The sequence below is a fragment of the Haliotis rufescens genome, unplaced genomic scaffold (genome assembly GCF_023055435.1).
Source record: "Haliotis rufescens isolate VD_foot unplaced genomic scaffold, xgHalRufe1.0.p SCAF_1, whole genome shotgun sequence".
Classification (NCBI taxonomy): Eukaryota; Metazoa; Mollusca; class Gastropoda; order Lepetellida; family Haliotidae; genus Haliotis; species Haliotis rufescens.
The window spans coordinates 16,384,547-16,401,557 of NW_025963779.1; the positions used below are offsets into that span (position 1 = coordinate 16,384,547).

General features: G+C 39.7%; 1 protein-coding gene across 2 annotated transcripts; it reads left to right on the forward strand.

Moving 5' to 3' along the window:
* The first annotated feature begins 2,946 nt into the window (after positions 1-2,946).
* On the forward strand, positions 2,947-10,372 carry LOC124149548 (failed axon connections homolog). 2 transcript variants are annotated; one of them, XM_046521236.2, is made up of 7 exons: positions 2,947-3,083; positions 3,531-3,707; positions 4,422-4,560; positions 5,101-5,297; positions 6,107-6,306; positions 9,031-9,147; positions 9,759-10,372. In XM_046521236.2, exons 2-7 carry the CDS (start codon positions 3,592-3,594, stop codon positions 9,863-9,865), a joined length of 876 nt encoding a protein of 291 aa, XP_046377192.2. In that variant the 5' UTR covers positions 2,947-3,083; positions 3,531-3,591; the 3' UTR covers positions 9,866-10,372. The 2 variants fall into 2 exon arrangements, with proteins under 2 accessions (XP_046377192.2, XP_046377186.2); XM_046521230.2 differs by having other exon boundaries at positions 3,015-3,151.
* The last annotated feature ends 6,639 nt before the right edge of the window (positions 10,373-17,011 follow it).

Sequence of the window (17,011 nt, forward strand, 5' to 3'; positions counted from 1 at the left end):
TCCAAGCGGGTTTAGCTTCATATGATGTGTTGCTATGATACCTATTCAAACAAAGCCAAATAGAACGTATATGGATCATACGTGACTGATAATGATTATCAACTTGTTTAATGACCCCTTCGAGTCGAACTCAACTTCACAGGCATTATTGCACAAAGCCCTGTTGCACAAAACGATCGCTACACTGAGACTATTGTAACTACTGTACTTTATCATAGACACAATGATTGTAGCGCTAAGCACACTGAGTGCAATGAGGTCCCGAGTAAAACTGAAAGTATAAATTATATAACATATTTTCCTCCAAACAATCGCGCGTACAGATAAGATTTCATGAGTTTAGTTTAATTAAACTGAACTATCTGTCGGGGTTGGATGTAGTATGTACCCAACAAATATGTTTACCAGCAGGAGCTTTAAACACGTGTATTCTATGCATTTGCCACATGCATTTCAACTTTCCATGCCTCTCCTCACAAGTGGGTCGGTCGGGTAGCCTAGTGGTTAAAGCGTTCGCTCGTCACGCCGAAGACCCGGGTTCGATTTCCGACATGGGTACAATGTGTGAAGCCCATTTCTGGTGTCCCCCGCCGTGATATTGCTGGAATATTGCTAAAAGCAGCGTAAAACCATACTCACTCACTCTCCTCACAAGTTGTTTCGCTTTTGGATTTCACAATCCTAGTAAGTAATATTCGTTAACTCGCATAGCGATGATGTATTATGATAATACACTGTTCCTTGTGCATATGTGTGAATGAATGAGTATTGTGTAACAGTATTTCAGTTATATCACTTTACGTCAGCTTAATGTGGGAGGAAAGTCCGAAGTGGTTCAGGTCTAGAAAATTAAACCTTGTATGAAATTATGAATGGGGTCATGGTGCTGGTAAAATATATAACCTGGAACCATATCAGGGCGAACATGGGATTCGAACCAACGATCACATTGATGCTTTATTTGTGTTCCCCTTCTGATATAGGATTGCGGTAAAAGCTTTGATGATAATCCATACTCGCCTATCCAGAAATATGGTCGATTTATGTCTGTAACATGCATCGTGTGTGTTCATGACATATATAAATTTATTTAAAATATAATGATTTGGTTTTCAACATACGTCAAAGGGGGCATTGAGACAATAGAGTGTGATCTTTTAAGTAACTATCGCTGAGTTTAGTATAAACATATTTGTTTGAAATATTTCTTAGATGTCCAAAATTCCACCCCCACCCTCACCTTACGTACGTTTACATGTACATAAGCAATTCCTAATTATTAGAATACTATGTATTTGATGTTTTCCATAGGTTTCCAAGTAAAGGTTGTATAATTAAATATTTTTTAGAATACTATGTATTTAAGCGTTTCCTTGTGTTTCCAAGTAAAATTACCGCGAAAGATGTCCCAGTATATATATGCTTTGCTATGCTCTTGTAGCATCCTGGAATATACTGAGATTTCATGAATATGTCAAGCTTCAAACAGTTTAGAGTAAACAAAACTAAACATACTGACGAAGTTCACCTTTTCACTCTATGCACTACTGCCTTATCATCAGAATTAGAGGCGATGGGAAGCCATGTGGTTAAAGCATTCGCTCGTCACGCCGACGACACGGGTTCGATTCCCCACATGGGTCTAATGTGTGAAGCTCTTTTCTGGTGTCCAGCGGTGTTATATTGCTGGAATATTGCTAAAAGCGGCATAAAACCATGCTCACTCACTTGAAAGCTTATATGGGAGTAGGGCAAAAGGGGACTCTACTTGCATATGCAATGTAGAGTGAGCTGCTGACATTTATTGAAAAGGGTTTAGATTGCATTTATTACTTGTATTCATGTCATGTTTTCATACTTGTGTTTATATCGTCTCCAGAAATAGAGACTTGAAACAGAGCTGCAACTTGTTTCCTGGCAAATGTGTAAATTTAGCCCAGTTGAAAAAGGGCATGTAAAAGATTTCTTCAAGTTGCACCTATAAAGGCAGTCGTCACAGGTATATGTGACACCAGTGTTGCAGATATTATGTTGAAAGAAATTGTATCAATTGTTCGAATTTGTTGACGTGACAAACATTTTAAAAACAATCATCCGTTTTAATGCATTTTTCTGGAGTTATTAATCTTGTATACACAAGTAAATAGGTTGATTACAAACATGCCAATTAGGAAAGCGTGCGTCATGTGTTCGATACGAATAAAAGCACACACGTAAAACTGCAGTAATGATTTGTCAAACCACGCCTTGTTATCATTAAACTGTGACTCAAATGACCTAAGTTCAATCTTCAAGTATTTATTCCATTTTGCAAATGGCGACAGAGCCTCCTGTTCGACTAAATCATGCGGAGATTGCATGGGATGATGGAAAATATCGCTTTCTCGCTTTCTTACATTCTCGCTTTTTCACTTTCATGTTTTCTCGCTCTATCGCTTTCCCGACCTATCGCTATCTTGCTCTATCGCTTTTCTGCTATATCGCTTTATCTGTATCGCAGTCTTATATTATCGCTTTCTCGCTCTATCACATTCTCGCTTTCTCGTATTGCTTTCTCGCTCTATTGCTTTCTCGCTCTGTCGCTTTCTTGCTATATCACTTTCTCACTCTATCGCTTTGTCGTCTCATTTCATCGCTTTCTCGCTCTATCACATTCTCGCTTTTGTCGTATTGCTGTATCGCTTTCTCGCTTTCTTACTTCCTCGCTCTATCGCTTTCTCGCTCTATCACTTTCATGCTTTCTTGCTCTATCGTTTTCTCGCTCTATTGCTCTTTGTCTCGTGTTATCATTTTCCTGTCTCGTTATCGCTTTATCGTTTTCTCACGGCCGTAATTAACAGCGAGAAAGCGATGTCCCCTCTCGGCCACCACAGGAAATATGGTATATATAGTCATGTAATAAAAGAATGGACTCTGTGCCCCCCTTAGTTACAGGTAGAGCAGAAAACGTTATCGGTTTGTTGTGCAAGACAGGTCTACTTCCATAGACCGGGTGACAAATATCACGTATAGCCTCACTTCACACGCAGTCCCGGGTCACGGTGCCCTAACAGGAGAGGACTCTTTCAACGCCGTCCTGCGAGGTAAATGTGCTTGTCTGACCGGTGTTCGCCGAAATTATACCCTATGCTATACAGCCCATATGCTGCAGGTAATGATTCTATAATATTGGAGCTAAATTGGGATTCCAAGTTAGTGTAGATTACCAGTAATCTAAGCTTGTCATGAGAGGAGACTAAGTTGATCGGACGGTCAAGCTCAGTGACTGGGTTGATATAATTTTCAAGCGTGGATCGATGTTTATGATAATAATCACTGGATTGTCTTGTCCAGACTCGATTATTTGCAGACCGCCGTCATATAGCTGTACCATTGCTGAGTGCGGCGTTAAACAGCCAACAAACAAAACACATGTCTTTCTGCACACTCTCTACAACTGATTTTGATTTGGTGTTCTAGAAACTACAAACCAAGTATTACTTCTGCTTAACAGTTATTACCCTTTTCAACATGGTCTGGGTGTTACTCAGGTCAACCCGATAACAGCGCACTGCACAGTGACTTGCACATTAGGCTAGCAGATCACCAGCAATGGAGACTCTCGTGGATGCCTTCAACGACCTGGACACATCACAGAAAGTATATGCTGTCGGAGGCGTTGTGGTAGCTGTAGGGTCGGTCGTCGCTCTCAGGAAACTGTTTTTCAAGTAAGTTGTGTCGTATGAAATGTCTTCATTTGCACGATCAAAGATATTCGTGTGCCAACTAACAGCTTCACGTTCCTAAGCTTGAGTGATGATTTTTATGTGTTCCAGGAAGGACAGACGAAGAGGTGTGAATGTAAATAATTTAGCATCTGCAAACAGAAGTTTTGGCTGTTAATTGCATTATGCACAGAGAAATATACACTATACAGCGCAATCACCATAAACATAGTGACCGCCTCCGTGGTCTAGTGGTAGAGCGTCCGCCCGGAGAGCGGAAGGTCCGGGGTTCGATCCCCGAACGCGTCATACCAAAAGACGTTAAAAGATGGTACTTGTTGTTACCCTGTCTGGCGCTCGGCATTAAGGGGCTAAAACAAGGACTGGTCGGCTGGGAGTCAGTATACTGTGTCTGAGTGGGGTATTCATGTTAAACTGCGGCATGATATCTCAGTGAGCTCGCACTATAAATCGGCATCAGTCCGGACTAGTACAAGCAGCCACACAAACACACATACGTACATGCCGTCGCTATATAAGTGCAATAATCTTGGACGCGACGTTAAACCCCATTTCACCTCACCTCACCATAAACATAGTAACTGATTGTCTAATTGACCTTACCAACATGCTGTTTTAAGGTTTATGTCAACGACATCTGACAATTTCGAAAATACAATCACCAGCTATATATTGATCCGTTATGATATTGTACAGAGAGGCAAAAGCAAAGAAGAACTATCCCCGAGATACAGTGATCTTTCATCAGATCGGTAGAGGTCTCTATGCCCCAAGCTTGTCGCCATTTGTTATGAAGCTTGAGACCTATCTCCGGATGGCCAAAATACCCTACCAGGTAGGAGAGTGTGTGAGTGAATGAGCGTTGTTTCAATCCGCAGTCTGCATTAATCCATGTATGTCCTGGAAGTTAAACTATTGACTACAGGTGCAAGAATTCACGTCCCCGTTGCACAATAACATAGTTTAAGCTAACTGACAAATTATAGCAATAACCACGAATTGCATTTTACAAAAATCACGAGGAACTTTGAGTCTAACCCCTCGACAAAATGCCCATTTCCCTTCCTTGATCTCTTACAATCCATGCCAGGTACCACTAAAAGATAATTAAGAGCTATACAGTAATGCAAATTATTTTGTACTGGTTCTACATTTGATCTGTGATCTTCCACACCGAACGTCAATGAGATGCATATGTCATCTAGACGCATGGTCCCCTCTCTAGTAACATTTGCATTGGTTCGTTCGTTGCAAATGTCTTCACAATCCTAGCCTGACGATACCAAAATTTCAATAAACTGCATCGAATCCAGTATATCATACACGTTATGTCATACATGATGATTTTTAATTTGCTTTGTGGTCTTTCACTCAGAACGTCCATGGGTTGGTGCCATCATCAAAGGGCAAATTCCCCTGGATGGAGTACAATGGGCAGGAGGTAGCGGACACAACACTGTGTATCAACTTCCTCAACGAGAAGCTGGGGGTGGACCTCAACAGGAATCTGAGTCCTGCTGACAGAGGTGTAGCTCAGGCAATGCAGGTCATGGCGGAAGAACATCTGTTCTGGTGAAAAGACATTTAGTGCTCTTCCGTAAACGAAACCACAAGGCCCATGAGGCAAACACTTTGCAAGCCTTTGAATAATCCTATCTGCAGTATCTCCAAAAGGTTTATACAATTCTGTTCGAATTCTGATAATGCTCATCCCAGCAGCTTTAGTTAAGTCGAAGATGCCAGTGTCTACATACATGGATCACTATAAAATTTAATATGAGGAAAATAAGTTCATATTTTTTGCGTATGTTAATAGTTTTGACCAGTCTAGCAACGGTGACGCTGAAATCAAATGATGGAAAAATCCAAGGATCATAATCAGGGCAAATCGGGGATTCGAAACCACAATGGGTGGATCCTACTGCTATAAGATGGCACTTATAGGTGGATCCTACTGCTATAAGATGGCACTTATGGGTGGATCCTACTGCTATAAGATGGCACTTATAGGTGGATCCTACTGCTACAAGATGGCACTTATAGGTGGATCCTACTGCTATAAGGTGGTACTTGTTACCCTGCTTGACGCTCGGCATAAAGGGTATAAAACAAAGACTGGTCTGTTAAGAGTTCATATACTGTGTGTGGGTGTTCATGTTAAAATGTGGCATGATATACCAAGTTTCATATAAGGACTCGTACTAGCACACACGTGTGCCTGCACATTCCTATGTGATCTAAATATCTTGAACGCGACGTTAAACCCCAGTTCACCGCACATGACCTTCTCTAAGATTATCTACGTGTATCTACATATACAATTTCTATTTTATTTTACTGAAAATTTAAGCATACGTGTTTGGATAACACTATCGTTTCAGGTTTATCGTTCTCTTCCGATGGCAATTTGACAACGACAAATCTTTGATATTAAAGACATTTAAGTTCGGGAGATTTGCGACGTGGATGGTTGGACGAAATCTCAAAAACCAACTATGGAATCAGGGTTTGGGCCGACACACAGAAGCGGAGATAACTTGGATGTTTAAGAAGGATCTACAATCCCTCTCCGACTTCATAGGTATGCAGATGCTTGACGTATATGTGCAATTAATACGTTTTATAGGTTCATTTAAGTCTATTTCAGTTAAATTGGTATGCTCCAATAGGCGTATATGGTAATGATAAATCATTGCCAGTCAGAGGTTTGAAAATTAAAAAATTGTTTAGATTTAGTACTTTATATTTCTTCTTGTATTTAATCTTGACAGTGGGGAGCGCAAGGCGATGTGCCTTGCAACTGTCGTTTGACTTACCTGGTATATTTAGATCTCTAAACTACCACACCATTTGTAACAAACAGTAGGTACCAGTAGTTTGTTTAAAAAATAACTTCATATATTAACAGTCTGAATCGCATGCATATACACGCCGTTTAAAATAATTTAAATAAAATAAATGATTCAAATTGCGATGTATACTAGCAGTGTATTTAGTAGTATGGCCACTACCTCCCGATTCTCCACTGTGTAATAACCAAACTTTTGGATTCGAAACCACAATGGGTGGATCCTACTGCTACAAGATGGCACTTATAGGTGGATCCTACTGCTATAAGGTGGTACTTGTTACCCTGCTTGACGCTTGGCATAAAGGGTATAAAACAAAGACTGGTCTGTTAAGAGTTCATATACTGTGTGTGGGTGTTCATGTTAAAATGTGGCATGATATACCAAGTTTCATATAAGGACTCGTACTAGCACACACGTGTGCCTGCACATTCCTATGTGATCTAAATATCTTGAACGCGACGTGTAATAACCAAACTTTTGGAAAGTATGAATCTTCAGATATTACCATTCCAGAATGATTTTATCCTCAAAGATAATTTTAGAACAGAAATGACTCCTCTTTCCTGAAAGATATTTTTTTGTCAAGAAAGAGTCAATAAGGATGCAAAAGTTAATTCTAATCGCAGATCGTTTTCAATTTATGTTCGAATTTTGTGTACTATGTACATTTAGCAAATGGGGAGCGTGAACTATAGGTCTGTCAGGGTGATTAATAAGGTAGAAAGAGTGACTGTGTAGTGGAGACTGTACGTGACATAACATATATGATGTTGATTCTGCGGAATCAGTGAAGAAGCCAGTAGATGCTCACAAACATAAACAATCCAAACGGTTTGACAAGGATAGTGTTCTAACTTCATAGATTTTCGAAAGGCATTCGGACAGTGAGACGAGGGGCTTTTTCATGGGAAATAGTCAATTCTATTTGAATAAGAGGTAAACTTTATAGAAATGTCGGAATTATCAGGTCTTGATGTGAACAGAATAAACCTGGAGTGGATGTATTAAGGAGGTATGTAGACTAACCAACAAGGAAAAATGGTCCCATAAATCTCAATTGCTCGATATCGTACAACATATTCAAATTATTATCAAATAGAAAATGGACATATATCAGCATTTAAGCCTTATTTACAAGTCATTTATTTACTCGGACCTAATTATGCAATTTTGAGTGAATATTGGCGATAGCCACTGCATATTAGTACCCCAAAGAAGGTTATACATATTGGCTTAAACTTGCTTTGTTGTCAGGCCAAAGATATGTAAAGCTAAGCAATAATATGTTGCACTACTATGATGAGTGCGGTAAGCTTAATTGGGTTTCACATGTAAAACAACTTTTTTGTACACATGGTTTTATGATAGTGTGGCCCAGTCAAGATGAGGAAAACAGAAGCCAATTTATTTATAAATAAATTTACTTAAAGATTGAGCGTTAAATTTATAGCAGAATGGTATGCTAGAATCAACAACAGCCCCAAAACGTCGAAGTCACAGACAATTCAAAACTATTATTTAAACTGAATTATACTTAACTACTTTAGACTTGCAGAAATATAAGTCTATATGTCATATACATTAGATGTGGTTTATTACCCCTAGAAATTGAAAAGGGCAGAACTGAAATTATACCGGTTGAAGAAAGAGTCTGTAAACTAATTCATTCAAACCAAGTGGAATGAGAAAAAAGTTAGAATGTGTAATTGCGAAGAATTTGTCAATACTTTCTTAATATTTCATTCCCCATATTTCAAATGCAAATTATTATGTAGGTGAAATTTTAAGAGTCAAACATTTTGGGCGTAGAAAACGGGTAAATGTTTATACTGTTGAAATTGATTACAAATTTGAATAGGGGCCTTTTCCAGCTTGAGTGGAACGATATGTCCACGTCTTTGTCCACTTCAACGTCTATGAAAAAGTAACATTTGTAGTAGGTTGTAGTTTTTACCGGTTCACCAAGAATAGTCCATGCTTCATGTCGAGCGATGATACATACCACCTTTCCGAAAAATAATTACATTTATTTTCCAAATTTACTTCAAGTCTACACTTCTTACAAAGGATGTAACACAATCTCGTTGTCGCTGTTGGCCTATCACAGAATATTAAAATGTCACAATATCGTCTGTCAATTAAAGGAGCATCAAATCTTAATACTTTGTGTCCTTTGCTATTACGAATTGATCAAATCCATCCTTTTCCGTCGTTTTATTAGAAACATGATCACATGTTACATACATGTAACCAATATAAGTATATGCAATTAAAACATGTTGTGGGAGGTGGCAGTGGCAATTTAATTAAGTCATCTTTGTGTTGTTGTTTTCGGGAATATAATCAATATCAAAAGAAAACAAGAGAGAATTGTGTACTTTTGCTTTATTTTGTACTTTTCCTGTGTTTCCATTTGTTTCAATATATCAAGTCCACATGTTGGATTGTTCCAGGGACGAAGAAGTTCCTGATGGGGGACGAGCCCTGTGAGACGGACTGCACAGTGTTCGGTCAGCTGTCATATATCTACTGGCAGTTCATGGGCACCAGGCATGAGAACATCATTAAGGGCAAGTACCTTCAGATGCATCCTCAGTACTAACGGGGTTTGAAAACATAACGGTCTTCCTTCACTTGATATTTACAATGGAGGGGTGTTTGGGGCATTGCTTAGAGTTTGAACAAGATATTAAATGGTATGTCCTTTAGTGTACAGTGCACATTAAAAAGTTTTCGTCCTTTGTTTATGTCACAACAATCTCATTATAGATAGCATTATGTCAATGCAGGCGTTACTGTGTACTGCTGCAAATGTGCTGTACAAATCTCATGACATTGCAAGATACTGATAACATGCACAATGTACAGCTACGTTTTTGTTGGGCATACAGTTCTCATTAATTGTAACCTGCTGTTAACACATATACGTATATAACAGACGAGATGTTAACCCTTATATCAGGCCCAAGTTTTCAAATTCATGTTGATTTCAATGATGATAAAGAAAACGTCTTAGTCTCACGACATTTTAACCACAAGATAAAATATTTTGTATTCAATTTCAGTTTTCAAGTCATTTACCTGAATGTTCTTTACCCGTTTTAAGTTACTTAATTCGCAAATAAATTCATGTTATAATTTGTTGTTAAATATTGGTTGATTATAACCTTTTCCAATGCAGACAAATACCCCAACCTTGCCGCCTACTGTGAACGTATGAAGGACGCATTCTGGCCCGACTGGGACCAGTGCATCACACACGGTGGAACAAGGGAGGCAACAAAGTAATAACTGCAAATACCGTTTTCTTCCAAGGAGCTTTAGCTTTTAATTATTATTATGTTCGGGTTTAGCTTCATATGTTTTTTGCTATGATATCTATTCAAACATAGCTCAATACAAAGTACATGAATCAGACGTGACTGTAATGGTTATCAACTCGATTAATTCATCCTTTCGACTAGAACTGAACTTCGCTGGCATATTTTGTGCCTCGACCCTGGTGCACAGAACGACCTTAACACTTAGACTACTCTAACTTCACTTACTTAATCCCAGACTCATGATGATTGTAGCGATAAGTACACTTAGTGCAATGAGGTCCTGACTAAAAATGAACTGTATAAATAATATAAAACATTTCCCCAAACATTATCGTTCGTACAGATAGGGAGGGGGGCACGGGTGGCCCAGTCGTCTAAGGCGCCGCGATTCGCTGTGCAGAGTTGCGTCCCTTTGGCACGCCAGAAACCTATGATTGTGGGTTCGAATCCTGGTTCGCCCCAATTATGTTTCTAGGTTTGTCAGAACCATACCCGTGCTCGTGGGTTTCACCGAAGTGGTAAACGTCTGAGACCTGCATCACTTCGGGCTTTCCTCCCACATTAAGCTGACACGCCGTGATATAACTGGAATAATGTTAAAAGCGGCGTTAAACCCAACTCACTCATTCACTTGTACAGATATAGTTTCATGTGAAGTTAAAGTTATGTTTAATTAAACTGAACCATGCGTCAGGGTAGGAGGTATTATGTACCAAGCATATATATCTACCAGAAGGGGCATGAATTCCGTCACTTCATGCATTCCATCTTTTCGTACTTCTCCTTACAAGTTGTTTCACTTTTAGATTTCATATTCCTAGTAAGTTATATCCATTAACTGAAGCGATGATTTATTATGATAATAGACTGCTCCGTTTGGATATGTGTGCGTGAATGAGTATGGTGTAAAGATGCTTAGAACAATATTTTAACTACATCACTGTGCGTCAGTTAATGTGGGAGAAAAGACCGAAGAGATGCAGCCGAGGGAACTCTACAACTATAATGAAATTAATCTTAATAATCTGAGATTCGAACCCACGATCACAGCGATGCGTTATTTGGGTTCCCCGCTGCTATATGGGATAGTGTTAAAAAGTTTGATCTATACTCACTCACCTTCTCATGTGGCCGAATAATGTCACATTGTGTCCATGAAGTATATATGTTGTTTGTTTAAAATATACTGCTTTGATTTTCAACTTATGTGTTCTTTGTTACGTTACTCCTGTTTGTGAGCTATAGGGGACTTTCAGACAATAGAGTGCGATCTTTCAATAACTGGCGAAATCAGTATGAACAAATGTCTTGGGTATCCAAAAATCTACCAAACAGATGTCACCACAGTACGTTTTGCAGTACGGTTACTATAGCTATCAACTCTGCCGTGATATGTATATGTACGTTGAAGCAATACACAATTATTAGAATACTATGCATTTGGTGTTTCCATATGTTTTCAAGTAAAGTTTGTATTACCGCAAAAGATGTCCTTACAGTGTTATATTGTCATCCGATTCACTGGCATAACTGCTTGCATACGACGCTACTTCCAGATAATAACACAAGCAAGACAAAAGAAAATGACACGCGTCACAAATGGAATTAATTCCAGGGCCCACTTGCACAAAGCGATCTTAGCGCTAAGATGATCGTAACTCCCATACGTTAACATAGGCTTACAATAGTCGTAGCGCTAAGATCGCTTTGTGCAAGTGGGCCCAGGTCACTAACAGAAGTGAGAAAAACAACTCAAACTTTTAAAAATTAATCAATACAAAAAGGCCACAAGACACACATGAACAGAAGGTACGGATACAGCTGCAGATACAAAACGGATACACAACATAGTGATATATAGATAAAGAACCAAACGTTATAAACATATAACTAATACATATTAACTAGATATATCCAACGTTCGAATTCCGGACCGATTCCTGGTGTCTCAGTACCATACCAGTGTTCGTGTGTTTTACTACAGTGCGTCAAAACGAGCCTTTTTCTCACATTTATCTTATATGCAATGTTATAAATAAATCAATGTTTAAATTGGGTTCACCCTACTTCACTTACGCCTTGACACAAGACCTAAATACCAAGAACCAAAGTGGTGTCAACGGAATTCCAGGATGTTTATAACCGCAAGAAAGACACTTCCGATTTGGAATTAAGTCTTGGTCAGGCAGAGAATGATGACTATTGTCCTCCGTTTTCAGTGTGTAATGGAACAAACAACTAAATTGTAACAGATATCTTGAAACAACTTTCAAGTGACCATCTTCCTTAAAGTTGGTCAGCATTTCAGTTATATAACAGCGTGTCAGCTTGTAGAACTCCAAGTCAAGCAGGGCTTGGAGGTTTACTGCTTTTGAGAAGACGGACGAGTAGGGGTATAGTGCTGCCAGTACCTGTGCCCTAAATTAGACTTCATGTCTGGTGGCTATAAACATGGGTGGGGTCCTGCAGAACGTTGGTTGTGATCATTGGATTCCATTGGCACAACACAATTTGTTGGTTAGTTTACGTGTGAATGAAATTGTACAAAATATAGCATGAAGCAAAATACGGACGCAGCTTTATCACCAGCACTATTACACAGTACACTGATGTGCAGTTTGTGGAGCTAGGTACACATCGTGACACAATAGAAAAACTACAATACCATGACCAGATGGGCCGGAAAAATACACATCATGGCCACATGGGCCGGAAGATCCCATGTTGTAACATACACCGCCATCCTCTGTGGTTTGGTACACTACATGAGGCGCAGTTAGTACGTCGAGGTTCAATTTACATCCAGTTTATGAATGTTTATAAGAAACTTGTCATGCCTTCACCACTTCATGCCACTTCGCTCTCCCATGTCAAGCTGAGTTTATACTTCTGTAGACCAAGATTCAACTCCACTGACCTTGCAACTGCTCTCCAGTGAGCCCAGTAGATCAGACCGGAGTCGAATAGCCATATCTTTGTCAAAATGAGCTGTTACAATACATTATTCGAAGATACTTTGCATGTGCAACAAAATTCCATCTGACCCATGTACAAAGTAGCGCATGTGGTATTCCCTGTTTTACGACATACATACATGTACTGGCTCCCATCTTGAATGAGTGTGTTGCAGCTTTTATGTGGATGTTTAGGAAATGTAAGGTTTTCCTGAGTACTGCAGAGAACTGATATTTGGTGACAGGTTTACCATTTAAATGGATGAATAACTGGCCTGGTTGGGCGGAGCCTAAAGACAGATTGTGGACAGCTGGGATTGTCAGTGTTGTGCCGTTGCTATGTTGATCATTCCTCGAAAAACGAATTTTGACGAACATTGGTTGTGCAATGATACCAACATCTGACAATTCCAAAGTCCTGTTCTTATTCATCTTTGACACTGGCGCTATCTCACCAATCTGTAAGAATAAAAAATATGCCAAGTTAAACATGGCGACAAGTGAACAGCTTTGTAACCGATGCACACAGTCTGGAGGGCACTAGGCAGTCTCTTAAACATGTCAGTTGGGTTTCTATTGTCGGTTTTCTATTGTATTTCTGTATCCATGTATGAATTTGTCAGTAGGACCAGACCAGCTAATAATTTTGTGATGATAATTGACGCAGAAGCGAGAAAGACTTACTGTGCGTTCATAGACCTAATGGCTGGCTTTGTTTCTGTGTATCGGAATGGCTTTTATTCAAGCTGTGGACTGGAGGTGTTAATGGTAGAACCTATAAGTTAATCAGATATATGTTTGAATCTGTGAAATCATGTCTGTCTTTGGAAAATGGGTATACTGAGTTGTTCTTATCGGGTGTTCGACAGGGTTATCAAATGTCGCCATTTTTGTTTTCATATTGTTCCAGAGTGGTTTTCCGCCGAAGATCCATGGTATCACGTTAAATGCTCTTGAGATTTTCATATTTGCTGACGACATTATTATGTCACAGTTGTAGGTGCACAAAGGTGTCTTGCTAAGTTTTATTCTTATTGCAATAAATGGAAGTTAAAAATCAATATTAATAAAAGTAAGGTTATTATGTTCAGAAATAGTGGCCACTTGAGGAAATATCGAAAGGTTACGATTGGAGATTCTGTTCGCAAGGTCGTAACTAGTTATTAATATCTGGGAGTACAACTGTCTTGCTCTGGCTCTATTAATTTAACTCAGCAAACGTTAGCTCAGCAGTCATCTGAGTTATTCGAATACTTCAGTCTTCTTTGAAACTCTCCACTCTAGCCCCAGATGTCTGTTTTCATACATTTCAAAGGTTTTGCTGTACTGTCCCAGGCAGCTGAAGTATGGGGGTTTCATCCCTCTCCTCATATATATCAATTGGGGTCGACGACATGCATCAACCACGTCAGCGAGTCTGACCACACGATCCCGTCAGTCGCCTCTTACGACAAGCATAGTCGCCTTTTACGGCAAGCATTGGTTGCTGAAGACCTATTCTACCCCGGATCTTAGCGGGTCAGGTCGAAAAGTAGCACGTCTCGCCTATCGACCCTACGTCTTACTTTCTGACCCACCTTCCCTCTTGTCACTGCTATCACCGAAACACGATCGATTTCATGGCTACACAAAGCTGTTATCATTTGAAATGGTACAGTTAAATATAGATACCGCTTTACATACACATATCCTCAGCAAAGCAGTCATTACAATTCGATAACGGTATATTATTTTTCACTAGACTAGACTATTTTGACTAGATAGTTTTCTAAGGGTATCAAATTCCTCCTTTACCGGTTATACGTGTTGTTGCCTTGATAGCCTGGGCTTACCACATACTTGAATAGGAGTTTCTCGGTGCACAATGCCGGTTGTCGTGTGTAAACACACCGACCTGAATATCGCCAAACATGCACACTCAGATAACATATGTGTCATCCAACAACAAAAGAAGCATGTGAATCTATTTGTGACGATATTCGTGTACATGCAGATCATGATATACATGTTCGAGCAGATCAGCCTGCATGAGCCCTCGCCAACAGACGCTTTCAGTGACAGTGACGGTTCTCATTTTAAACTGATTTACTCAAATGTTTGTGTTTTGAAATAAAGATTACTTATTCCTGAATTTTCTACTACATATTCTACTATATGAAACCCAATATGCATAAAATGAATTAAATTTTACTTTTCAATAATTCACGATTAGGAACATTGAGAAAACTGTCCAAATTCTGTAAAATCATCGTTCAGTTCAGATAAGGCTATGTCGACGTGTCGCTCTTACACTGTGAGCACAATGCAAGTTTTAACATGTGTCGGGTTTATTTAAGTGACTGTCTGTGTTCGTTATTTAACGCCGCACATTGCACTATTCCAGCTCTGTGACGGCGGGCTATTCATAATAAGAGTCTGGACAAGCGAAGCCAGTGATAAGGTATTATCATCAACGACCCACGCCGTTGGGGTGCGTTGACACGCTACCAACCAATTACCCGAGCCTGACCAACCGATCCATTGAGGAGTCATCTCTTGTGACCTATTGAAGTTCCTGGAGACCAAATCTTTGGTCCCGTTGGTCGATGCTTAATACAAGCATAGTCGCCATTTACGGCAAGCATGGGCTGATGAAAACCTATTCTACCCCGGATCTTCACGGGTCCCTTATAGAACCTCGAAACAGAACCGTGTCGACTGAATACCAGGACGTTTAGCCCTAACAAGACTGTTTTCCATCTGGAATTAAGACTGGGTCAGACAGAGAATGTTACTATTGCCCCATGTTGTTGGTGTTTAATGATGACAAAAATATCCTTTTTAAAACTTTCCAGTGCCAATCCTCCCAAACGTAAGCGCGTTGGTTTTACGCCGTTTGGGTGAGTATTGGAGTTATATCACGGCAGGGCAGAATAATGGGGGTGAAGCCCGAAACCACATACGTCCTAACGTTCACCACTCCTGTGAAAACCTACGAGCTGTAGTACAGTGCCGATAGTGTCTTACAGTGTCTGGGTTATTTTCAAACAAGTTTAGCATTTGCAGGTAATTTTACAGCCTCAGAAATGAAGTTCAATTTCTACATCTTTGCGCAATTGTACAGACGAATGTTTACCCCGTACCGGACACAATTCTCGCACCATGGTCATTTTTGAGAACCCATTAGGGAACCCTGATAGAGGATAGAACTGTGATGTTCTTTGGAATTACAGATTTTCTATAAATAACTCGGCATTTTATTGGTCGCCGGTACAACTTTTAATCTGTTCGTCCTTTCGTTCTTTCAGTCAAGCATGCACGTGCAGTTATAGAATGAAAACGAGAGTAGAGGTGATTTGCATATTGAAAAATGGCAACGAAAAACATTAATTGTAGACAATTTTTAGATTAAATAATGTCGTTCTGTGTAGATATGTGTGAGTGAGTGTGTAACGCCGTTTCGGTCAGCATTTCAGTTATCTCTGTGTATCAGTCTCGTGTGGGAGGAAACCCCGAAGTGATGCAGGTCCTATAAATTTTACCACTTTGGTGAAACAAAACAGCACGTGTAAGGTGCTTACAAACCCAAGAAACATAATCAGGGTCAGCTTAATGTGTGAGGAAAGCCCGAAGTGATGCAGGTCTTAGACGTTTACCACTTCGGTGAAACCCACGAGCACGCGTATGGTGCTGACAAACCTAGAAACATAATCGGGGCGAACCGGGATTCGAAACAACAATCATAGGTTTCTGGCGTGCCCAAGGGACGCAACTCTGCTGGAATTGGGACCCACGATCACACAGATGCTTTAATAAACTATACGCGCTCACTCACCCACATGTTCCAATTGCATGTATGATATGCCCTGTTTAAAATATAATGACGCCGTGATATAACTGGAATACTGTTAAAAGCGGCGTTAAACCCAACTCACCCACTTAAAATATAATGCTTTGGATTTCAATATATTTGTTTATTTTTATGTGATTCCTGTATATGAGCTTTAGGGGACATTAAGAATATGACCTGTTGCGTACCTCTCGCGGAATTTACTGTGATCATAAGTTTGATGTGTTTCTAAGACGTCAGACAATCCACCACCATCAATCCATGTCCACGTGGACTGTTACACAAAGCATGAACCCTCCACGTGTGTGGAGAAAAAGTACAAAGTAAC

Coding starts and splice junctions, on each gene's coding strand:
- LOC124149548 (XM_046521236.2), top strand. CDS start 3,592: ATGGAGACTCTCGTGGATGCCTTCAACGACCTGGACACATCACAGAAA. Junction 4,561..5,100: donor TGGCCAAAATACCCTACCAG/GTAGGAGAGTGT, acceptor TCTTTCACTCAG/AACGTCCATGGGTTGGTGCC. Junction 6,307..9,030: donor ATCCCTCTCCGACTTCATAG/GTATGCAGATGC, acceptor GGATTGTTCCAG/GGACGAAGAAGTTCCTGATG.